Below are 25,926 nucleotides of genomic sequence, written 5' to 3' on the forward strand. Positions count from 1 at the left end.
TTTATGGGTTAATGTCGTAACAGTATTTTTCACATAGTACCACAAGAAAAGAAATTCCACGACGTTAAATCAAATGATCTCTTCACGAAATTAAATTTGGTGTTCAACAAATTAGTTGAAACCACAAATTGTTCCTGTCCGGCGAGAAAGGATTAGTTCCTATATGTCCATAGCGCAGTGCAATAACGTTAACATCAATCTCTTCTTTCACAAAAAATAAAACTGAGGAGTAATGCGTCCTACCAAGGATACATACAAGAGATCCGTTTCCCGGTCGATTGCTTAAATTTGTAGGGTGGAAGAAAAACATTCCCCATGTTCGACGCTCTTCAATCACTTGCAGGTGAAGAATTCCTTGCATTTTTTGATGCTGTTGGTGTCATATATGTCATGCATGGGAAACACAAAAAAACATCTAGTTGTGATCGACATACTCGCCAGTTAGCTACTCCCTACCTAACTCGCGCATACGCAACGACATTCCGTGCCGCCTAGAAACTCAATTTGTTTCTTCTGGATCTAGTCTTCTTGCACCCTATCCATAAATCGTGATGAATGTGTGTATTCAATAAAATCATCTTCGGTCTGGAAAGGCTGAATGCGCTATATTTAATGAAACAATCAGCAAATTATTGACATTGAAAGGGATCTGCTGGCTCTAATTCCTGTACCAGTTGCGGCTAACGAGGCTATACAACCAAATTCTTCGGCAAAATACGCCGTGCGTTTTTTCAGAAGATTACTGAGCCTGTTGAAGGTTATTTTCTTGCAATTAAGTCTGCAACATACTCAAGGAGGATATTTTATGCGGGAACATACTTTGCTACACTTCGTGGGGGTACTGTCTTCTGTTGCTGGCTGGAAATCAACAATAAATTGCTCACCTCAATGATAAGGTGCATCGATTGAAGGCTGGATTCCAGGTTAAAAAATTGAGTTAGCTTAGTTTTGAACACAGTTCAATCAGTAGTAGGTAGATAATTTGGACAAAACTCTTACGTTGAGTGTGGAAAGCAAGAAGATGTCCTGAAGAGTGATGATGACCGCTTCCCAGTTACTGAATCAGTAACAGCAGATAGCCTGGAACCAGTGCGACATATAAGTAGAGCTCATACATTGGACGCATGGAAGAACCTAGAAATAATGAAGAGTGCCCAGAAAAGTGATGACTTCTGATACGCATTTATTGGTATACCCTTGAGCTCTTCCAGTGGTGCAACCCCTATCTCCTTAAGAGTGAAACCACATTAGAAGGTCAGGTTCACGTTCGTTTTTGTAAAGCTAGGCGTTTACAAATGAACCCTTCGGTAGTTTTACGACGATTTTTATCCTCCCCCCACTTACCCTTTGCCTTCAACATTATCATTTTGTTGTCGTTGCAAGCTATCCACTAAACTTGTAAGGACTAACGCCTTTCTCTCATTTGAACTCAATTCTATGAAAGCTAATGATAAGAATAAATTAAATGAATTGAGCACATAAAATAGTGTAAACATGATTAAAACTTAATTGCCTTCTTTTATTACAGTCTCGCCTACACTTCTGTATTCATGTTTCAATACTAAGGCCGTGATTCTTAGTTTAATCATGGTAATTTGCTTGTAGTCGCTATTGGCAAAAAATTACTAAAGCATTCCCTTTGAGACCACACCGCACATCCTCCTGTCGTGGACAACAATTCTGCTCCTCTTCTTCGCCTTTCAACATCGACTCCCAAGAGATCTGGGTAATCATTTTTAATCTGAGCCACAACATTTATTTGCATTTTTTCAAATTCAGTTTCTCGCTCTTAGAATGGTTGGAAAGAGCGTGCTAAGGGGATGCAGAAATACACGACGGGGCAAGGGTGGTTGGAGCGAGTAGATGATGGGGATGAATGGAAGTTGCGGTTAAGTATCTACCGTTTTAAAAACGCTTTATACAAAGTCGTGTAGATTTGAGATCGCCCCAACGTTCTTTCAGTCGCTTTAATTTCCTAAATAGAATTTATTAGTAATTCTCTTTAGGATGTGAATGCAAGTGCGGAAGCTGGGTAGAAGGCGATGATGAAGATGCCGAAGGGGGAGGTTTGGGGAGCAATGGAGCTAAAAACTACTTGTTGATTTTCAAATTTTGCTGCCTTTCTTCTCTCTGGCGAGTACTCTATTCTCACTTGGGTTTCGCTTTATACCTCGAGGAGTTAATTAGCTAATTTGGTGATGCATTATTAATGGCTGAAACGAGTAAATATTAAATTTTCTGACCCTAATGTACGCGCGGTTCGGCTTTATGGTAACAGCGTTTGCTCGCCTGTTTTTGGAATTGGACTTTGAGCTGAGGAAAGGGTGATATGGTGGACTAAGCTAAAGGGTAACGCTGGTTTGATATCTGTGACGAATGAGGAAACAATCACCGAGATTGTCAATCGAGCTTAGGCAAACATTTTTGATTGGCAGAATTATCGTGGTCCTGTTATTTTGACATATGAAATGGTGAATTGATTTTGATTACATTTAGATGATCTGGAAGGTAATTATGATATTACTGCACTTTAGTTAGGCATTTACTAAATTAACAGTAGGTGTAGGTGTTAAGATATTGTCTTTGCGAGCCCTTTCAGCGACCCCGAATTATGTGTAAGCATTACTTTGTATTCTGTTAATTTTTAACTTACCTTAGGCGTACCCGACTATGGTAGCCTAGAAGCTTTCATTACATGACCGGTGTATGTTAACCAACTCCAATCCTATCAACATCGCCCTCCATCAAATACAAATCTATAGACTGTAGACCCCCACTCTAAGAAGGGAAACCGCCCTTCTAAATCAATTCGTACAATTTTGATAATACTATTATAATTAGATGTCAAACTCATCTAATTTGCTCGCATTACCCGAGACCGATAAAATTCAAAATTTTACGCTGACGATTTATTAATTGCTACTAAACCAGAGATTCCACGAAATGATTTTATTAATTAGCGAGATATCTCGTCTTATTCGAGGGGATGCTGAGTGTGTATTTTTGAATGTTGTATAAAGTTTTGAGGGTAATGGAACGAAAAGCAGAAATTTGTACGAGAAAAAGATACTTTGTCGTTACGCAGATTGCAATGGGATATCCACCGCCTTGTTATCCGTCACATCGTCATATCAACTGTAGGGGCAGCGTCAGAAGCACTGACTTCTGTTTGATTATCATTAAATTTTCTTATGCTTTTTTAAGTGGATGAAGAGGTTTTTTTGTCGCAAGTTTAGCCCGAATTATTTTATCGACTTGAATGAATTCGGCATGTAACGAGACTAGAGCAAGAGATTTGTTCTGAATGTGCAAAATTGTTGAGAAGTTTATTTTCCGAAGAAGTAAATATTACATATTTGCAAACTAATTAAAGAAAACCACGAGTTTTGTAATATTGATATTAAAGCATTTTCAGGCGTCAATAACAGAAAACTTACCTGAATTTTCTTTCCTTTCTTTGCAGATAAATTTCATCCTTGCTTTGTATGCAAAACGGAATCTTGTCCACGCACGCGTCCACTGAAGAAAGGCCGAGGACAGCAATATGGAATATCTGATGATACAATTCCAGCCGGAGCTAGAGTGTGTAATTCGTGTCAATGTAAATCGGTTCGAAATCGCTACCCGAACTGCCCGTTGCCTACATGCCCAAATTCGAAGGATCGCGCGAAAAATAATATTCCATCGCGATTATACGAATTGGCACCAGAGATTCGCGATGCAATTCTACAAGAATTTCAAATACCTCCAAATGCGACAAAGTGTTGTTCGGCGTGTTTGATGCGAATACGACGGAAATTAGATCCTCACTCGACACTGACGGATGATGAGAGACGAACAATGCTCACGGATGGCGATGAATCAGACTTAAGTACATCTTCATGTGATGAAAGGGACGCAGCAAGTAGCGATACAGCATCAGCTGAAAGTCCAAATAATCCATTGAGACCGAGTATATCACAAAAAGATGATAGTCAAACATCGGATCCAACGATTGTGCCGCTTAGTAGAAAAGCATCCTCTTTTGAGGATGATCGACTACTTCCACCACTTGGACAAGCTCCGCGAAAACAAAAGACAGCAGAAGAGTATGATAGCTCTGCGACGGAGACTGCCGATGAGGAGAATGAGAACTCACCAGCAAATAGACAAAGTCCGAAGTCTATGTTGCATGTTAATCAGGGAGGGGTAGCAGCAATGGTACCACCATCTAACTTACAAAATGGTCCACAACGAGATCAGCCAAACGACCAGCAGACCAATGTCCAAGAGATAGTGTACAATGTAATCGAATTCCATGTTAAGACGAAACCCAAGCAACCAATTTTGAATGATTCGCGAGATGTAGCATTTGTTCGAGAATATAGGAATGATAACGTATCCAAGCCAGCAACGACATCGGCATCATTGCCGGCTTCTATGCAGTCTGTTGCGCAAGTTGCACAGCAAATACCTCAAACTCGTCAGCTCCAGCTGCAACCCCAATCCCAATCTGGTCCAGCAGAAAGCCTAGCGACTCTTTCTGTAGTGAATTCTCAATCACATATGCCGCAACAAATAATAAGTCACCCGCATGGACTAACCGCTACAATCACACCCGTCAAACCGCCCATGCAACAATCGCAAGCACCACCGCCACCCTCACAAATTCAGCAACAAAGTGGAGTTATTGCTCATGAAATTGCGAAGGACGACATAATTTATGGCAGTCGAAATGAGCCAGAACCACAAACGCTGGATCTTAGCATCAAGAAATCATCAACCCGCGACAATATTTCGGTTCATACGCCTGTTTCGCATGCTAAGGTACAACAGCAACAACAGCACAGTGGTTCGATGCCGATGTATCGTAATGAATTGGCGAATAATTCTGCGTATTTAGCGTACCACCAAGTTGATATGAATCGGCCGACCAAGCCTCGTTCAATTTACGTATCTCAAGTACCTGCACCTGCTCCACCTCTGCAACCAAACATTGGTATCCAACATCAACAGTCGCAAATGCAAGTGAAACAAAAAGTAACGCCTAAGTTGAGTCCGAAAATTCATCAACAGTCGCCAAGTCCCAGTCAAATGATGAGTGCAGGTCCGAAAGGATCCATAACTCATGGAACACCTGTGAATTCGCAACAGCAGCAAATGTTAATTCAAAGTGCTACTGCGTTGAGTCCAAGATATGAGAATCTGCCCAGGCAGACTCCTCCCGGGCCAGATGGTAATAAGCTGGGATCAATTACCCAGGGCACTCCCGTTCATCACATTCACGATAAGCAACGAGTTTATTTCGAATATAAGGCCAATCGGCAAAGCCCAGCACAACAGGGTCCACCTCCACCACAGGCGCAACCACAACCACCACCTCAACCGCCTCAATCTAGTCCTCAAACACAAAGTTTCATGAGCTCTCCATACGGGCGTTCATACGCTTTGGAGCAAACGCAACAATTGAGCTCGCGCCAGATTGTCATGCACGATTACATAACATCGCAGCAAATGCATGGTCAACATTGTCGTCAAGGCCGAAATGATAAAGAATCTCAATCGCCACGCACGATGATGTATTTCACAGAAAAGGACCGCGCCAGATCGGAATTCCTGAGTAGAACTTCACCGGCGGAGCATATAAATAGGTGAGTAAAATGTTACTTAATAGAAGTACCCATTTGTCGTCTGTTTGGTTTTGGTAGGTAAATTGATGTTGTTTAATGGTAAATTTTGTATTGCAGTACATCGAGTCCTCATAGAACTCCACCACCGCCTCAGAGACAAGGTGTCATACAGAGACATAACACGGGAGGATCAAAGCCGCCTTCTCCTTCCCCCAACCGCCACCCAATTATGCAGCACTATCCTTCAGCAGGTAAATATACATTTGAAGATTATATTTTCTGAATGCAAAGGAGATTAATATAAAAATTTTGTGCAGGTCACGAAGCATTTTCGTCATTTGTTGAGGTCGCTGTACAACAACCACAACTGCCTGTCCCTAAGACGGACGATAAACGAGCTGTTCTTATGCCAGTTGGTGAGCATCAGGGTCCATCTCCTCACTACGACATGCGATACCAAATGACTCCAGAACAACAAATGCATCACTTGCGACAACAACAACAGGCTGCAGCAGCCGCTGATATGCAACGACGAATTTATGCCCAGCAAGAGCGTGATCATCGTGAACGCCAGGAGCGTGAAAATGCTGAACGTCAAAATCAAGAGCGGTTACAGGCCGAACGAGATCGCATTGAACGTGAGCGTGAAAGAGAGATGGAACGCGAACGGGATCGGGATCGTGAACGTCTCCGTATGGAAGAACGTGAGCGTGAAGAAAGGAAAAGGGAGTCGGCAAGAGGAATGCCTACCAGTGTCATGGGAGCGTATATGCGTAATATGCCTCCAGCTGTTAATCGAATGCCTGAGAAGGAAAGAGAAGCGTAAGTATTGAAAGTTTCTTTCATTTTGTCATTTTATATGCGGAAATTAATAAGGAGAAGAGGTAGTTGACATTGTTAGGGGAAATTTGTTTGCTTTTTTACATTTTTTCAAATAACCGAACCAGCGATAAATGCCTTCATTGATTAAACATCCATTGCTTGGGTCAAGCTGTACTGACTCCTCGTATCCCTCTACTAAATGACAACATACATATTTTTATTGTCCGATATTATAGCCACGCACTTAATCCATTGGTCTTCCAACATTTTGGTACCTTTCGAATAAAAAGATTGGTCGAAATTGATGAAAATTTCTTTTCCCGAAGAAATTACCAGATTTTACAATATGGTGGGTGGTGCATCAAATCGAAGTACGTTATCCATTTTGAAAGCAGCGTTCATCGATCAACGTGCCACTTATTTCCTTGCTGTTTGCGGCTGTTATTTCTTGATCATACAAACGGGTTAGTAAAGCAGCGTAATAGTTTTCCGTTATGGTTTCTCTTTTCTCCAAATAATTTATCCTGAGTATACCAGAAAAATTGTTGGATATATCTTTCCCGGCTATTGGGTTTTCGGACGCTTTGCACGGCGAAGTCGATTCGACCCCGCCACGTAATGTGTGCTGATTAGGCTGTAACAAAATCAACCCGAACTCGGAATCCGCTACTTCTGGCTTGGACTCGCACGATTATATTCTTCATATTCAAAGTTAGATTGTGGCCAATTTTTACCCACTCAACGGAAACGTTTAGTCTTTTCCAATTCATAAGAGAATGTCAATGGATTCTTCTAATACTCTCTGGTGCCGTGAAATGAAAGCAACGTTTTTTGCGTCCTTGGTACTGATGTGGCGCGTTCAAAGCGCTTTACAGTGATAATCGACTGTGCGGTTGTTGGATTCTCAACAGAAAATTTCTTCTTCCCCAATATCGGTTTTCTGGAATCGGCGCGTCCTTCACGCTTTTTTGTATCCACAGAGGCTACTTTTCTGATAGCACATTTCACACTCGAGACCATTTCCTTGTTTTAGTTTTGATTTATTTCGATAATGGTTCGTTTTCTAGATCCCTACCAACCGGATCAATTTCGGGGGTATTTCGTAGCTATAATGTTTTATATAATGCAATATGATTAATATTATCGTAACTATCCAAGAATAGTTGATGTAGGTCGACGAAACTATTTGATACTATGATGTTATCTGCGTATGTCTTCAATCGTGTTTCGATCATTTTAGTACTTTGCAGGACGTGTGCAGTAAGGATATTTTGCTGTAGTTTTCAAATTTCAGTCATCTTTTTATATATGCTTTTCCGGCAGTCTTCAAGTAACTTCTTTCCGAGTTTAGTGATCATTCTGATAATTTTGTTAACTTTTTAGTTTCTACTTCCTCTCTCTCTCTCTACTTTTTCCAGAGTTGGCATAGAAGTAGGACCTACCTTCCTGCGATTTTGTCGAATTTAGCGAATTTCGGAAATATTCAATCTATGTACAGTGTCCGGACAGCTGAGTGGTTAGAGCACAAGGTTGTCGTATGGAAGGTCGCGGTTCAAATCTCACTGGTGGCAGTGGAATTTGTATCGTGATTTGACGTCGGATACCAGTCGACTCAGCTGTGAATGAGTACCTGAGTCAAATCAGGGTAATAATCTCGGGCGAGCGCAATGCTGACCACATTGCCTCCTAGTGTACCGTTACGGTCTTGAATGAAGTGCTCTAACACACTTCAAGGCCCTGATCCAACATGGATTGTTGCGCCAACGATTATTATTATTATTATGTACATGTAATGTCCGTAGTGTTATCCTTAGCATTCCCATCTTAGCCTCTGTAGAGGATTGTTAATGGTTGATATTATTATCTATTTAATTCACTGCTGTAACACATGCACACATACAGATTAGGTTGACAATTCTTTTTTTTTTTGAGTTTTTTTTTGTATCGGATGGACTTTAGAAGCCCCGTGCTGTAACAGCCAGCCGTCGCGTCAGGGATTCACATCCACTGAAACAACTCTCACCCGCGGGTCCATTGTAAAGTAATACGTCCTGAGAAAGGTGAGGGGAAAGCCTGGGAAAGGTCGACTCGAGCAATTCCGTCGTGTGCTTCTTGTGATTATCAAGCACAGAGCTACCTATAGTAGTTCCATTTTTCCTTTAGCTCTTGTTGTTCCATCTTTCCCTTTCCTCTGGTTCGAAAATCACTGTGGGTCTAGTACTCATTCACCCAAATGACCATCACCCTCTTTTCCAACAAGGTATTGATAATCAAATCTAACTTTCTATATCAAGGGTGAGCACACATTCAACGTTGGAGATCATACTAGATCTCCAGCTCTACGAAGGTTTCGAGAAAGATTTAGTCCTCGGTGTTCATCACTCGGCCTAGAAGTTACTTAGTAATTGTAGGTACGGGCGCCATTGATTTGCCTCCCTTACAAAATCAAATCCTTGGAATAGTATCGTTTGTCTTACACATGCCCATGCAGCGTTGCAAGATAAATCTCACTCAAGAAGCGCCGCCATAATTTCGGTTTGGCTTGCAAATTATCGCCACAGTACGAGAGCCAAATCTCGAATGGAATTGATTTGTATCAAACACATTTTCCCGCCCGTTGTAGCTCCTTTTTATATGCCGAACATTTGCCACTATCTGCAGTGTATTGGTCGTTGCTTTCTTACAAGAGGCTTGAGTTTTTTGCCATAAACTTAAACATGCCCTCACAGAAAATAGTCTAATGGTATCAAATGACACGATCTTGACGGTCAGTTCTGGGAGTCATTTCTCAAAATTAATAGTTAGTGTTTGCTGTTCACTCCTTAGGGGAGCATAGGGCAACCACACAGATTCTGGTGAGACTGTGCTTCAGTTTCATTATCATGACGCTTTATGCTGTGCAAATGATACGCTTATATCACCGAGTCAAATACAATACAAACACAGTCATCCATGACGACTAGGATTCGAACCCAGAGCAGCGAAATTGAGAGGCTCTGCTCCTTAACCATCGTGCCATCGAAATTAATGATTAATCGAAATTTCCGCGCAATAAATCCATTGTTATGGCCGCAATATGCCAAGTTGTGCCATTTTGTTAAAAGTAAATGTTGCCCGCGTCATTATCATTAAATTTTTGGGAAAAAATCGAACGATAGCGCTCTTCATTCACAGTTACGGCTCGTCATTTTCATTTCTGGAGAAATATGGTTTGATGATGCTACCATACCATAAACTACAGCAAACAATAAATTTCTCCAGATATAATGGGGATTCATTGAGGGTTTGACTGATACTGACTGACTGATAAAGACAATTTTACTTCTTAACTAAACTATTTCTATCACCCTGAGAGCTCAATTTGCGCATTCACGTTGTACACGATGGTGATTTCGTGATTGTGTCAATACAAGGCAATCCAAGGTCCGAGCGCAAAAAATACGCTAAGAAGTCATCGTAGATAGGTCCAACTCTTGCGAAAGGCGTCTGATTAACACATTGTTGGTGGTTATACTCGCTTGAATAACTTTTATATCTCTTACTGCATACAACTGAAACCAAATGTAAAAAAAGACATCCATAAGCATGCCCGCCATGAGCTTATGTATCGTTACGGTCTTGAGTGAAATGCTTTAAAACACTTCAATCCCTAGATTTAATGGGATTGATGCGCCAACGATTACTATATCAATGCAGCCTGCGGGCTACTTACGTATAGACTCTTCTTAGAAAGCTAATTATCCGCATTTCTGTTTCTTTTCTCACACTGTATAGGCAAACATCTTTCAACTTCATTTAAGCATCTAAATGTGATTTTGTTATAACGCAAAGTCGCACGCTCATGTTAATATTAGTTTTTAAACGTAAATTATTAATATTAGTATTCGCAGGACCCAGCCTGGTCTTCAACCATTTGAAATAAGTTCTTCGACGATTATCGATGCAATTATTCAGAGTTCAATAAAGGGCACTTCAGAGCCACCGTCGCGACGAGATCCATCAGGACGATCATATGTAAGTGCATAAAATAATAACTATTAATTTTGGGAAATGAAATTTATTCCGCTTCATTACAGTATGGTGCTCGTGACCAACCTCATTCAAGTTCAATCTCCGTATCGGAAAACAACGGAAAATCGAGTTCACCGAATGTAATAAACGTAGAGTTAGATGGTGATCGAGGCAGAAAGCAGGAGGTAGGAACGATAACCTTAGGGGAATTAACGGACTCTATAATTGCCAAGGACTTTGGGCCGAATCCTACTCTATCGCGAGGTGGACCCTACATGATGCCAACTATGCAAGAACCTATTGTAACGACGGATCAATGGCATAGACGGAGAATGCAACAGAAAGAAGCGGAACAAGCTGCAGCTGAACGCAACAAATCAGCATCACATGGTCGTTCCGGAACGCCTGACGAACGGCAAATAATACGAATGGCGCAGCCTCAGAGTCCTCGCAACAAATTTTCGATTATGCCCCAGTCACATTACTATTCAACCGTACATGGAGCTCCACCACCTCCTGTTGCGAGTAGTTCACCAATAGATCGACGCATGGGAGGGGGAGCACCGTCGCATCAAGTTGCATTCGACTGTTATGTTAAAAACCGGATCGTAGAAGCGATGCGAACTGAAGATGACCGCAGGCCATCAGATGACGGCCATATGCAGGGCCACCATGACCAACAGGATGGCCTCCGTCAGGTTGGTGGATATGCAAGGGAAATGGACGGGAGACCGAATAGTGGTAGTGGCATGGGTGGAAATTCTACACCAGTTAACTATGAAGATGATCGCCGGAGTATGAGCAATAGCAGTAGCGGCATGCCAATGACCCCGAATAATGACTCCTCCCACGGTCCGTTACAGTGTCCTCCACATCAGGGACAACAATCTGCACCGGTAACCACGTTCGCCTCGACGACTTGCGCTTATCCGTACAACATTCTGAATGTGTCCGGGCCGCCACCTCCATCCTCGAAAAAAGTGGATAGTGGTGTGCCACCACCACCACCACAACAGGCGATAGCCGAACCGAAACCATTGCTGGTTCCTCACTATGAAGCTCTAAGTGATGAAGACTAGTTGCCGATGATGTTGGCGATGGGATTAGTTCTAAAGGATTGGAACATCGACAGCAGGGATGGCGACATTGCGAGAACGACAGTTAGTAGGCGGGAATCAAACATGAGGGTGAAATTAACGATAACGACAATGGTTATTGGTGGCAGTGATTTTGGCTGTGGAATACGGGCTATAGCTTGTTTCATAACGTTGCTTGATGAAATAGTAGAAATGTGGAAGGGGAATGGAGTAGGTGAAAAAGAAATGGAAAAAGAAAAAAAGGAGTGTATGGTTTGCTTCCTTTCTCGTGGCTTTGTTTCTCTGCATATTTTAGCAAGCGATACTGACTGGATGAGGTTGGCTGGCGGGTGGATCGGCCGAAGTTATTCATCATTTGACTTTATTCGGGCATTTTTATTCCAATGGATTTTCGGGTTAATTTTCCTCTGTATGTCTCCCTACACTGTTTTGTGTAGGTGGAAGGCTTATTTTTCGAAGCGTAGTACTTCACCTATCGTTGTTCGGCTTAAGTTCAAAGCGATTTCTTGACATGATAATTGTTGGTGTGCTTGAAAATATGTTTGGCCACGCACTCCAATTCTCGAAACTTTTTTTTCATATCGGAGACAGGCACATCACTTGACGACACTCGCCGATGGTTTACATTTTGTCACCCCCAGTCAGCGGAAAGCTCTACTAGGCAGGCTATACGCGCTTCAATTAGATCTCACTGCAACCTACTACGCACGGTTATGTGCAGAGACAGTCAACCACCCGCAGTTGTTCGGTGCGCTATGTCATCATACAAAGAAGGCAAGAACCCGTGCTAATTAGAACTTTTTCCGTTCCTTTTTCGAGAATAAATAATTTTTAGTTTTAAGACTTGCATTAAATTGTTTGCGCAGAAGCTAGAAATATTACGTTAAACACATAGGAAACAAACGGAATGTACGCATACATAGATAACAGAATAAGAACTAATGTTTATTTCGCCAAGTTTGGATCATCTTGATTTGTATTCACACTGTCGTTTTATCTAACTAATTTTCGTCTAGGAACTGTTTCTTTTTTTAATTGAGTACGTTTAAGTTGACTACGATTAAGTCAAAGATAAGTGAGTGCGAAAGAGCGCGCGAGTCGGTTCGGGACGTGTAAGGTGTATCGTTGAACGTTGTCTAGATTTGAAATTGTAAAATATCAGTTGTGAGGAGAAAAGATGAACAGCTAACTTTCGAATAGTTTTTCTATTGCACTTTGCATTTCGTTCTACATTTTAAGGTGTACATTTTTAATTATTTCCCCTAATTTACTTAAGTACTGTCTGAAGCGAGACGAGAGGAGTATGATTATTGAAACTGTTATATATAAATAAAAATATAATAAAAAGTATATATAAATATATAAATATGAACATAAAGATATGCTACATCTTAGATACTTGTAATATTGAGAATAAGAAAAATAGTGAAAAGCGCGAAAAAAAATTTAAAAACTAGGAAAAATAAACAAAAAATATAAGCATTAACTATACTTATAATCATATACACAGAGAAGGAAATTTTTAGTTTTTTAAGGAAATATTTCATTATAAAGAATAAATAATTAGCAAAAGAAAAAGAACACTGAAGAAAGTGGAAATAAACAATGTAAAATTCTGATTTCGTATCTTTAGGGCTTTGTGTAAGTAAAAAAGGAAAAAATAGTTACAAACAAAAAGGTCTACATTTTATTTTTAGTGATCATCTCTTCACTATTTCGTCGATGTGTAAGTTTGAATGTATTTTCGTTGTATCTGTCTCTTGTTTTCCCACTTATCATTTCGTTTTTTAACCGATTTTAATTTAGCTAATAGAGAGTATCGAACTAGTGATGCAATTGCAACATTTTTCCTTTTGCTTTTAATTTTTCGTTTGTAAAACCTTTTTTTATAAATATGTATACAATTATCTGTTTTTTACATAAAATACACTGAGTAAAGTGAAAGAAAAAGAAAAAGATATGAACACTTAGATCGAGAAGAGTACAGATTCAAAGGAAACAAAAAATATGAATACATAAAGAACTTATTAAATGAAAAAAAAACAGAAAACATATGCATTATATAAATGAATTTAGTTTAGTTAAAAATATAAACAAAAGGATGATAATGAACAAGAAGAAAGTGATCGCGGTAAAGAAAAGTTCAGAGCATGAGATTGATGAGAGACATTTAACAAGGAAACAAATAAAAATAAAATAAATCTAAGGATATTTTATTTCATCTTTATTTCATTCGCTCGAAAAGTGTATAAAAGAATTAATTGCAAAGAAGAAGAATTTATTAAATAATTAACTGAACTCGCCTGGTTTTAACTTCAAATTACGCCGCTGAGGATAGTTATGGATCCAGAAAATTCACACCAACGAAAACGTGGAAATAAGAATTTTTTTCCAAAAGAACAATCAACAGTTGAAAACAATTACGAATGGCTGACGGTTAGTATTCGAAGGAACAGATGCATTCATCAAAATTTCTAATATGCACAGAAATAAATCTGCGTCAATTTTCGAAGATTGTGTGTAGTTAGTCGAAAACTCGTAAGGCATGATCCACCGCTATCTATTATGCTGCTGGCTCTTGCTTATGAGTGAAATTTGCTACGAATTCCAAAGAGGTGTACACTATTCTGAAACTATGTTGTGTTATATGTTGAATGTGTGAAGTATTTTCAAAGAATTTCTAACAGACGGCGTAACTACATCATACTAGAGATCTATGTCTATCTATCATCATTGGTTTGGTAGAATGAAAAGAAGTGTGAACAACATCATTTCCAAGGTACCATCTTCCATTCTACCAAATGTGACAATATGATTTCCCAAGCATTGACTGCATCGTATTGTTTGAAAAAAAATGCCACTCGTTGTCCCCCGTACTCTCAGGAGCTTATTATTCTTTGATTTCAATGATCTTAATATGTGAGTTTACCCTCCTTCCGGTTCGGTGGCAGAGTCGGCTCCACTAGGTCGAATTTGTAATTTTTCTTGGTCATAGACCAGGTTCAGGTTAAGTCAATAGTCCAAATCATCTACTATCATATTAAGTCATCGCTATATCTGTCGGCCTTTAGGTTGTTTCCGATTGATTTGAATCTTCAGGTCAATCCTAGCCAGTTCCACATCTCGTCAACACGAATTGCTTGACTATATCATCAAAAACGCCTCTCGCTATTGTTTTACCGTATGTACAACCCTATATCGATCTAGAATGCCCGCATTTTGGACGTGATCATAGTGTGTTATGTCATTGTTCCAAATGCAAAAACTTCTTGTTGTTATTGGCTGTCGATAGCACTCAGAACCCTGGAGGGCATCAAGACGGACAACTACCGCAGTAGTTATGGAAAGCTACTTATTTTATGGAGTTTACCGTTGGCTTATAGTATTGATCCGAGATATTTAAATAGCTCAGTTCTTGGTAGATGGCTGTCATTTACAGTGTTAGTCCCTATTCTATTGGGGTAGTTCACTTGGACTCAAGCTGAATAGAACTTGTCAGCTTGAATCGAGTAGAACAGTACTGGATTTTGTATTGAGTGTGCATACCAAGAACCACAGACACCCCAAGCGATGTTGATATACGTGCCATACTTCGCTGGACCTCAGACCGCGAATAAGCAATTAAATCCAGCGAACACGATCTTATGGCATTAGGGGCTGTCACAATTCATATCGGTGAGTTTGTGTGTCACGCAGTCATAGATCGTCTGTAGATCTAGGAATGTGATGTAGAGACTGCTTCTCACATTGTTTCGGCATAATAATCATGCAGCATGTATTGCGCCAGTAGTTCCGCAGTTCTTGATAAACCCGGATTGGCTCACGGTAATTTGAGCGGTGGTGGTGAACACGGTTGCCAAGAATGCGTTCAAAAATCTTCATGGTATGGGACAACACCGAGTCGAATGGTAATTTATATATTCGGCTAGACTGCCTTTATTTTTCCATATTGGAACAATTGTGTTTCCTTGCACATCAGATGGCGCTCTACTCTCTTCAATCACGTGATGGGAGATTTCATCATCATTACAAAACCAATGATCTCGGTTAATGAACTGTTTACCAAGCTTGGTGTGGTCGCAAGCTGCTTTGCTGGTCGTATTTTTGATTTGATCCAATGTTGCTTCCACGCTCGTAATGGTCTGTATTGGTGAAAATGAGATCATTCCGTCTCGTTTCTCAAAATCTCTGTATCACTAGTGGAGGTACCAGTATATAGTGCACAGCGACGGATTTGTGTGGCCCTGACTTGTTTGCTTGAGAAATGATGTAACGATCAAAGTGGACGCCTTAGTATTTTTCTGAATTTTGTTAATTGATATGATTTTTTTAGGAATAAAATTCAATGCGCTTTTTTTGTCGGGGTGTTGTCGTGGGACCTGTTACCTAAAGAGATAAAGTAAGATTTAGCAGGGTGGAGTAACTTAAGCTATACATTATTCTTCTCTTTCTCTAATCTCAGAATTATGTTTTTATTTTACTGAGGATATTACTATGTACATCGCTTCAAACCCTCTAGTATGTGATGTAAATAATTTACGAGGTTTTCTGAATAATTTTGATAATGATTATATATACATTTGATATACATTGAATCACTACGGTGGAATTCAACTACAGTAAAAAAGGCGATAAAGTATTTGTAATGAATGCAACAAGTGAAACGTTGTAGTTTCGATGATTATGTTCAGATGCATGGATCGAACTATAATGTCTGATATTGCGGTCGAGAGTATCCTCTAGAGCGAAAGACATTTTTCTGATTTGTTTTGTATTTCCTGACGTGTGAAATAATGATGGTGATGTATCATGGAAGAGCTTAAGCTTAAGCTTAAAAAAAAGAAAAGATCCCATATCAGATATTAGATACTGCATACAATATATTCATATGCATAGAACAGGGAATCATTATTTATTATCTTGGCTGGGCAACAGCCGATATAATCTTTTCATCCCAAAGCCAGTCGAGAGAACAGATTCGCAACCGATAGTCGCCATTGGAACTCGAGAGTTTCCTCGGCCACTTGTACTAGTAAATATTACTTAGTTTAACCCCATACACAGCAGCCAACATGCTTTATCAAGTCATAACTTTTAAAATCAATTACTTAAACCTAAGAATCTGCGCTCCGACATTTTCCAGCCCAAAGGCAGCCTGATACCAGTCCGAAGTCACCCAAAAGAATAGGTTATCATAACTACAATAGATCCGTAAGCAATACTCGGCGTCGGCATCGGCTCGGCACTCGATAACTGCCGCCGCCACTTGCACTGTGAAAAGTGGTGATATTAGGTGATGTTTTGTAATGTAATATCACATTACAAAATATTACCTATCACAGAAGTAATATCAGCATTACGTTCATAATGCGATGATGTTGGGTGATGTTTTGATCGTGCTTGGTGATGGTAATGTGAAGTTACACTTTACATTGATATCATTTTTGTGATATTACATGTACCACTTATCCAACTCTATTGAAGAAACAGATAAGTAACCCACAAAACACCGCGTACATTTTAGAAAATAAAAGGATTTGGTGAAGGTTTCAACTTACATTTTGTCATGTTCACAAGCCTTTACACTTTTGATGTGCGATGCGCTCCCTGCCTGATTGTTAATGGCTTTATTGCTTGTGGTAGACCAGAACCGCTTTTTGAAATTTGTCGAGGAAAAACGCCTAGATCCTTTATGGGATATCCCACGCAATATTTGAGAATTGGGAACCTGTGCATGCTTCTCTTTATTTCCATTCGAAATTGCATATAGCCTGCCTGTTTAATGATTTTACATATAATGTGTAGTAGACGATTTACAGTAGAATCCCGATAATTCGTATCGTCAAAGGATTGACGATTTGGTACGAACTATCGGGATTGCCAATTATTGGGAGTGCAAAATAAAAAAGTTGAAAATGCCCTACATAAAAAGTAATGCAAATATGTAACAAAAATGTCTACTTTGCTGTTCGATATCTGGGGCGTGATTTTGTCCTTGTCCTTCAGGATTGATGTGATTGAGCGGGAGACTTCAACACACTTGAATACATCAATTTGTTTACCGTCACTCGTCATGGTGTTATGATTTGTTATTTCTCATCAATAGAAAGTTTATTTTTTTAAGGGATGGTTACATGTCACAAAGAAACGGAAACAAATTCTAGAAAGAAAATTGAGCACCAGATCAATAAAATTCCCCTCCGACTCTGTAAGGATTGCATGATTTCCTAGGAAACATTTATTTCGCACTTATCACTGCTCTCTCTCCCGTTTTCAATACAGTACGAATTAGCAAAGTTTTTAATCTGGAGATACGAATTATAAGACTTTTAACTGACCTCGAGCATAAAAATAATACGAATTACCGAGAGATGCATTTTTATACGACTCATCAGGATTTTCTCTTGGGACCGGCGAATTTGTAACCATTAACCGGAAATACGAAATATCGGGATTTTACTGTATAAATATAAACAAGTATTGATTTTTTCATTGAAAAAAAATAATTGTCTATTTTCATATTATATATTTGATGGTTCAGGGTGGAGTAAATTTACCCGAAACACTTAAGGGAGGAAACTACATTAGAAGGGCTATTTCCACGTATGTTTTCAGAATTTTTTTTAGTAGAAAAAAATGACTTTTTTAGTAGAAAAAAATAACTGGAATTCAATCAAATTTAGACATTATATTATCATTCCGAGCTACTTTTGAGATTTTTTTTTGAAAAATTTGAGTCAAGAATAAAAGGGTTACGCGGCATTATTCCGCTGAAGGTGAGTTCTCCAACACAATACAGTGGCAACAAATCCAAAAGCACTCGTAGGACTGACGCCAAGTATTAATAACTACGCTATTTACATAGTACTAAAAGACTGCGTAAGGGTGCTCGAGCCTGTACCTGATAAGCGCTCGCTTCCGCGCTCATAAAATCTAAAACAACACGAATTTCACTTTGAAATTTTTGACTGTAACAATAAACAGTCGATTATGAAAACCTCCTAATCTCCCTCTCAATGTATTATTAATTATAGTAGGACTTGCACGAAACTTTTCGGGCATCGCAACTTATATTCATCATCAACGGCGCAACAACCGGTATCCGGTCTAGGCCTGTCTTAATAAGGAACTCCAGACATCCCGGTTTTGCGCCAAGGTCCACCAATTATATTCCTAAAAGCTGTCTGCCGTCCTGACCTACGCCATCGCTCCATCTGAGGCAGGGTCTGCCTCGTCTTCTTTTTCTACCATAGATATTGCCCTTATAAACTTTCCAGCCTGGATCATCCTCATCCATACGGATTAAGTGATCCGCCTACCGTAACCTATTGAGCCGGATTTTATCCACAACCAGACGGTCATGGTATCGCTCATAGATTTCGTCGTTATGTAGGCTACGGAATCGTCCATCCTCATTTAGGGGACCAAAAATTCTTCTAATCATCGTAGTTGTTATCGGTTATAATATGACTCGTATTTCTATAAATGTTATTCTCCTAGCGCAAATTTAAGGGGGATTTTCTAGTGAATTTCGAAAGGTATCCATATTTTTTATTAATAGTAATTTTATTTGAGCAAGCGTATGCCTGGGTTGTATTTTGAACTTTATACAGACACATTACTACAATTTTTTTCGTTAGACGCTTTTGGAGAATGAGTTCTGATTTGTTTCAGGTATATACATTTTGATCCTTCGCTACCCTATTTTGCTTTCAAAAATAAGATCTTTTGTAGAAAATACTCATTAAGATCTTTCGTTAGACATCTCCACGGTCACATTGGAAGTAACAAAAAGTTTATGCAATTTTTATTATAATAAATCAAGTCCCAAAAAGTAAATAGTCATTAATTGTGTTCCAAGGTGAAAAGTTCTCTATGGGAATGTGCTACACTGCTGCTGTGCTATGTAAATTTTTCCACTATTTTAGATGCAATCGCCCCGTATTCACAAAACATTTCTCATCGTTAATTGATTTGTAAATTATAACTTTTGTTTATTAATTTCACATTTAATAATTAAGTGTGCTTCCTAAAATAAGTTGCATTTAAAGTTTGAGAAACTCTGAACGTCATTCTGTTTTACTATTTACTAATGTTCGGCAAATGTCAACACTCGTGTTTTGGTTGTAGCATGTGGGCCCCGCTCACTACATTCGTCGTCTCGTGTTAGGATTTCATAAAGTTTCTATCATGAAGTGGACAACAGCCAACTCGAAAAACGCCAATTACACGGAAAACCATGAAATCTATGTGGGCACTCATACTGGCTCTTTCAAAAGTAAGTTGATTTCGTTCTTCGCAGGTTATGTGCTAATTCTACACCTCATTCCAGAGCTGGACGTTGCGGCTGAGAACCCACATGCCCAGACGAACCTTCAGAGTATCCAAACGTTAACAAAGGATTCGAAGATCACTGCTCTGAGCTATGGAAACCAGGAAGAGACTGAAATTCTAATAGGCCGGCTCAATAAATTCGTTAAAATTTACGACCTGCCTTCGAACGAGTACACAAGTAACATAGAATTGGCAGAGAGTCCAATCGTTGGTCTTAACCGGTACGATGGGAAACTGGTTGCGGGCTTTGCAAGCGGCAAGCTATCCATCCTAACAGATCCTGAGGCAACAGTGTTGACGGCGGGCGATTGTATGTCCCGGATGCGTCAGTGTGCCTTCGATGGGAAACTGGTTGCAACCGGCGGCAAGGAGCGGCAGAACAATCTGAAAATATTCAATCTGGAGAGCATGAAACAGGTATTCAGCTCTAAGAACTTGCCCAATGATTTTCTGAATTTGGAAGTTCCTACTTGGGACAGTGACATGGCCTTCCTTGACGTGAATCGAGTGAGCACTTGTTCTAGGTACGGCTACGTCCGCTACTACGACACTCGGGCGCAAAGGCGTCCCGTTGCTTTGTATTCTGCAGAAGATCAAATGAGTTTTGCTTGTTTAATTGCAAAAGATCCTTACGTGTACTGCGGCACAACGATGGGTGCACTGAAGGCATTCGACACAAGAAACATGAAAAATTTCGTTCATACTTACAAGGGATTCACAGGAAGTGTAAGCGACTTGGCTTTGGATCATAGCGGGAAGTTCATTGTGTCCGGTAGCTTGGACAGGTACGTCCGCGTTCACCAAACGGACAGTTGCGTTATGTTGTACCAGTGTTACGTGAAATCGAAAGTCACGAGGGTGCTGGTGAGGGATGCGACGGCGGCAGTTGCGAGTAGAGGTGAGGAAGACGACAGCGTTTTAATTGTTGGGGAAGCTAATGGAGATGAGCAGAGCGACGACGACGACGAGTACAATGCTCTGTTCGATCAAATGCCTACGATAAGGTAATTTGTTCGAGTCTTTTTTAAACTGATTTTTGATATAATGCCTTCATTACAGAGACGCGGAAAAGGATGGAGGTGATGATTTGCAGAGTAAAGTCTCCAAAAGGAAAAGAAAATCAAAGACCAACGACGTGAAAAAGAAGAAAAAGCATTAAAACTGCAATAGGCCTAAGTGATACGTTTTGATAAGCTAAATATAAGGAAATGTTTTTATCATCCAAGTTGCCTCCTGTTTGATACATTGTTGAAGTTAGGTTGATCCGTATGGATTCCACTTGCATATGGCCTGAAAAGTGGCAGGAATTGAATTGTCGAATAGCATTATTTCCGCAGATGTATTTTTATTATGGAAAGTACTTTGTTGGTGTAAATGTTCATTTTGCATGGTTATTAACGGCTTAACAAACGGTGTACACTATAATTCTGCCTTGTCCTTAAGATTTAGATTTTCCAACTTCTTCTGCGGTGCGACAGGTTAAACTGGCCCTTGGTTTCCAGGATAGACTTCCTGCAGCCATCTCGATCGTTCAATCGCGTCCTCCGGTTGGAAAGTTTCAGCAGCTTTTTGCGGCCTCGTCCACTGAATCCTTCGAACGTTTGCGCGACTTTCCCACTGGGCGGTGTCCTTTGGGTGTGCCTTTGCATACCCTGCCAGGTGTTCGCTTGTCGTCCATCAGTCCTACGTGATCGGTCCACTTTAATTTTCGTAGTTTTACCCCCATCAATGTTGCTGTGTCTTCAGCTGGTACAATTCATGGTTGTATCTAATTCGCCAGTCGGCTCCATCTTTTACCGGTCTAAGTATACGACGTAGAAGTTTACGTTCGAATCTGTCGATGAACTTCTCTAACGCTTGCGTTAGAGTCCACGCTTCACAGCCGTACAGTAGCACATGTCGTATTATAGTCTTGTAGATTCGGAGCTTGTTTTTCCTGTGGACCCTTTCACTTTTCCTTATATGTAGAACTGAGTAGTATGGTTTGTTGGCCATCATTGTTCGTCGCTGAACTTCGTCCTTTTCACTACTATCCTTCGCTATGTTTACTCCTAGGTACACAAAGTCGATATTGAACACGTAGCACTTTTGCAGTAGTTGTTTGACTGTGAAAATTTGGTTCATCGTGGATCGTCTTTTTCGAAGGGATCTTGTAGGACGTGCACAACAATGAAATGTCTCTGTATTTGTCACAGATAAGTTTGTCTCCTTTTTTGTGTATAGTCGTCAGGTAATTCTCCTTTTCTCCAAATTTAGAAAATAAGTTTACGGAGATTATCCGCACATGGCTGCTTTCCCCTCTTCAATAGAAGGAGGTTCGACTGGTGTGCTGTTTATAACTTCCGGGTTCGTTAAAGCTGTACTTTTTGTTGGCGCTCCAACTTGATTGTACAGCTTTTAAAGTATTTCATCCATATTTTCTTGATATCGTCGGGGTTACCTAGGATGTTTTCATGGTCATCTTTACAGGGACTTGTCTGCGGCCTATATCTTCGTACGAAATCGTTCACCGCGCGATATGCGATATACTTTATTGGAATTATAATTTAATTGATTTATGACAACTATGTCTAGTCTGTATAGACATTTTTTTTTGTAACTCATTCTCTTTTTTTTTCTTCAAATATGACATTTTCGTCACCTACATGGCACTCTGCTCTTCACTCCTGTAGTGAGGTCTAAACTGAGTGGAGAGTGAATTTCGAATGCCGCGAATCCTTCCGCGCCACAACATATTGTTCCTTTTGTTTTTGGTGCTGACGTTGGCACTGACGTTGGCACGGTGTATTTCGTCTTACCTTCATTAATGGGAAGCCCACGATCTCGTTTGGCCTGCTCGGTCTGGACAGTTCGTAGTTTCTCTCATAACGGTACAAAGTTTTACTCTGCTACGCTTTCATAGGTGGTCTTGAAGTATAAGAAAAAATGGTGCAACTAATGGTCAGATTGCAATGATTTTTCCAGATTTTGCTTAGCACTAGCACTAATGCCAAAGAAACGGACGATTCACTTACCTAAAAAAGAATAAGAACGTTCCCCCGCAGCATCGAGAACGTTTGAAGAATAGTGTACTTTTGAATGGTTTGAACTAGACTGTACGAGAGTCGCAGAACATCTAAGAAAGCCTTGAAGGATTTAGGTAATGCTATGAACTACCTTCACGAGTCAGTGGTTTATAGTTCATCTTCACTTTCGGTCCCAATACATGCCGTAAGTAGAACTATGGAGTAGTGCCTACTGCTCATATTGGTTAACCGGACACGTTCCTCTGACCAGCGCAGGGTTTCAATGAATCACCAGGCATATGTATGTGCATCATTTTGCCCGTTTTTTTCCATTACCAGCTTTTTATAAGCACGGGCAGCGACCACGCCGTTTTGGATCGCGCACGTAAGCCAGCACAGAGCTTCGCAGCCGTCTGTTCGACAGATGGCTGCCAGAGACAATTCACGTGGTTACGGTAAATTACCTTTACCATCAATCCGCTCTCGATCGGATATCACCCCATTCAGAGTATTGAGGTATTGATCCTTTAAGTTAAATGGTGTCAGCGCGCAATTTGCTTTACAAGAAACCACATGCACTGCCGCTTGCTCCTTGCTGTAAAAATGAGCGCGAAGCAAGTCGACTTGGTGATGATGCCGTACCGCAACGTCAATTAAACCTCTGCTTCCGAGTCATGAGTCGATTTCAGTTGTTCCACGCCAGAATTTGGGTGAAGCCTTCGCAATTTGGGCATAGTAGCTCGTATCCGTCGTTGGACGTTTTCCTGATCGTTCTTCGCACACACCAATATTCCGAACACATCCAGTGCGCTTATTTGAGTAGTAGTAGTAGAGTTTGGCATATTTATATAATATTTGTAAATTCGATTATCGTACAATGATTTTCTATGCATATGAATACGAACACAAGCCAGGCAGACAAATGTCTGTTTCAGACAAAGCGAGTTTCTGTATCAGACAAATGCCTGAGTCTGCCTCAATTTCCAATCAGGTAAATCTCTGTGACTGTTTCAAACAAATGTCTGCCTCAGCTGAATGACTGTTCTGAACAAATTCTGTTTCTGTGTCAGACAAACGTTTGAGTTTGCCTCAGGCATCAGATAGTCTATGTCAAAAAACAGGCCGACTTACGTCTGTGTCTGAAGTAAACAGGAACCACCTGTTTGAACTGGATAATTGACTCAGATAGGATGTACACATAAACAAATGCCATTTACGAAATACGCTTATATAAATATTTACGTGTAAGTCGCTCAACTCCGTTCATGATTACAGAACTAGCTTTCTATTTAAAAGGAATTCGGACAGCAGAGCATCCTTCAAATCATCAGAGCGAATGTGGGTTCCTTGCGGTATTCCTAGGCACTTGTAGAAAACTGTCTCTGCCATACCTTGGGCGCGGAGATCTCCAATGCTATGTTCGGCGTGCGGCTTATGATGACCTTTGCAGATGTTGTATTCGACACAAGTCCATTCGAATATCACATTTCAAATATGCTCAACAGACTTCTAAGATGGTCATCAACATACAACTTGATGTCATCTAAGTATATAAGTGTGTCAATTTGCACTTGCAAAACCGTGCCTTCTAACATTCTTCAGTAGCCATAACAGAAATTTCAGTGCCAAACAAACCCAAAGGGGCCCATTGAATCGCCTTGAAGGATTGCCCTTGCTATGCGGATGGCGTCTCAGTTGTTAGTAACTGACAAGTTGTATGCTACTCTTCCTGCTTTGTCGCCAAAAAATTTAGTAACTTCAGATCAATGCGATATAGACATAGGACATCGATCAGTCATGTTGCGGGGCGCTTTCAAAAGTCTTGGCGTAATCGAGTCGATTGAGTCGATAAAGAGTTGCTCTTTCCAACCTCTGATCTAGCTTACCAACCTTCCTGTTCATTGGATAGAATGTGATGCACACTCACCGTTCGACTAATAACTGACGTTATGAGTTTGTAGAAGGCCAAGTGCTAAGTAAGAAATAGGGCAAGGTAGGTAATCTCCGTTTATACAATGTACGGTATACTCAGCAAATCCCAAAGATTATTCCAATATTCCTTTGCTTTCGTTACAGTGATGCTCTACTGACTTTCGCCATGCGTAGGTCGTTTTACTTGGGATGGCATAGTTCTGGTAAACCCTCTGCACTTTATTCTTCAATTTGCCATTATCAGGACTGATTTGAGTTAGCTTAGGAATGTTTTGCCTTAATGACGTTCCAAACGAATTTGCCATGGTAGATCTCTTCGGTTACTCAAACCAATAACACAAAAGCGAATCTGCTGACCGTAACTGTATCACAATACACAAGTAATTGTAGTTGCACTAGCGACACATCAGCACACAGTCGAGACGTTATCTTATCATTGATCTGAGATAAAATTTTCGGAGGAGATGCATAGAGCCTGGGAATGATTGCTCTACACAATGGATCCTTTTCCGAAAATTCCACAGATGCTTTTTGGAATTCGTCTTGAGACTTTATCCTGATAATGAAAAAGTGTGATTCGGTGTGTATGGCAATATTTGTTCAGCGTGCGGGGGTGGGGAGGGGGGAGGTGTATCTTCAAAAGGATCGATCGGCATTCTTCCATGCCGGTCCTAGTTTTGACGTCAGGTATGAAGGGTAGGAGCGCGGGGGCTGGAAAGAGGTTACTTAATTGATGAAGGAGAAATTGATTCTAAAATAAAAAAAAATTGCAGCAACATAGTTCAAAATATGGAGCATGATATTGAAAATTTGATGAAAATCCTACTATTATTAACCAAGTTGATATAGGTGAAAGTTGCCTCCATCGTGTGAAATTAGTGCACTTTGAGGGAACTGTGAAGTAAATACTCGGACATATTCAATGCATGTACATTGCGGGCAATGTGCAGATCTTGCACTAAATATTCTATAAATAATTAAACAAATAAAAAATCCTCAAAAAAACTTACACCCGAAGTGCAGAGCTACCGGTTTCTGATTTGTTTATATCTATTTTAAGTAAACTTATGTACACTTTGAAGCCAGATTCTAACGTCAGTGGACTATTGTCGATAA

At 40.2% G+C, this 25,926-nt stretch overlaps 2 protein-coding genes across 7 annotated transcripts in view; both read left to right on the forward strand.

Moving 5' to 3' along the window:
• Positions 1 to 13,755, forward strand: part of LOC119654184 — a 189,054-nt gene extending 175,299 nt beyond the window's left edge. For 5 of the 6 annotated variants that reach the window (XM_038059374.1, XM_038059375.1, XM_038059376.1 and 2 more), the window contains 5 exons: positions 3,464 to 5,630; positions 5,727 to 5,860; positions 5,927 to 6,431; positions 10,313 to 10,445; positions 10,508 to 13,755. In XM_038059374.1, coding sequence (XP_037915302.1) covers positions 3,464 to 5,630; positions 5,727 to 5,860; positions 5,927 to 6,431; positions 10,313 to 10,445; positions 10,508 to 11,521 — 3,953 coding nt within the window. In that variant the 3' untranslated portion in view covers positions 11,522 to 13,755. The remainder of the gene's footprint in view (positions 1 to 3,463; positions 5,631 to 5,726; positions 5,861 to 5,926; positions 6,432 to 10,312; positions 10,446 to 10,507) is intronic. The other variant, XM_038059379.1, reaches the window with a different exon arrangement.
• A 5,866-nt stretch (positions 13,756 to 19,621) lies between these two features.
• On the forward strand, positions 19,622 to 21,098 carry LOC119655860 (WD repeat-containing protein 74). Its single transcript, XM_038061980.1, has 3 exons — positions 19,622 to 19,817; positions 19,872 to 20,877; positions 20,933 to 21,098. Exons 1-3 carry the CDS (start codon positions 19,730 to 19,732, stop codon positions 21,030 to 21,032), a joined length of 1,194 nt encoding a protein of 397 aa, XP_037917908.1. The 5' UTR covers positions 19,622 to 19,729; the 3' UTR covers positions 21,033 to 21,098.
• The last annotated feature ends 4,828 nt before the right edge of the window (positions 21,099 to 25,926 follow it).

This window comes from Hermetia illucens, chromosome 4 (assembly GCF_905115235.1).
Source record: "Hermetia illucens chromosome 4, iHerIll2.2.curated.20191125, whole genome shotgun sequence".
NCBI lineage: Eukaryota > Metazoa > Arthropoda > Insecta > Diptera > Stratiomyidae > Hermetia > Hermetia illucens.

What these genes read in the sequence shown, in the direction of transcription:
- LOC119655860 (XM_038061980.1), top strand. Translation starts at nt 19,730, where the DNA reads ATGAAGTGGACAACAGCCAACTCGAAAAACGCCAATTACACGGAAAAC. An exon ending in TCATACTGGCTCTTTCAAAA is followed by an intron (nt 19,818 to 19,871) that starts GTAAGTTGATTT and finishes ACCTCATTCCAG; the next exon opens with AGCTGGACGTTGCGGCTGAG. An exon ending in GATCAAATGCCTACGATAAG is followed by an intron (nt 20,878 to 20,932) that starts GTAATTTGTTCG and finishes CCTTCATTACAG; the next exon opens with AGACGCGGAAAAGGATGGAG.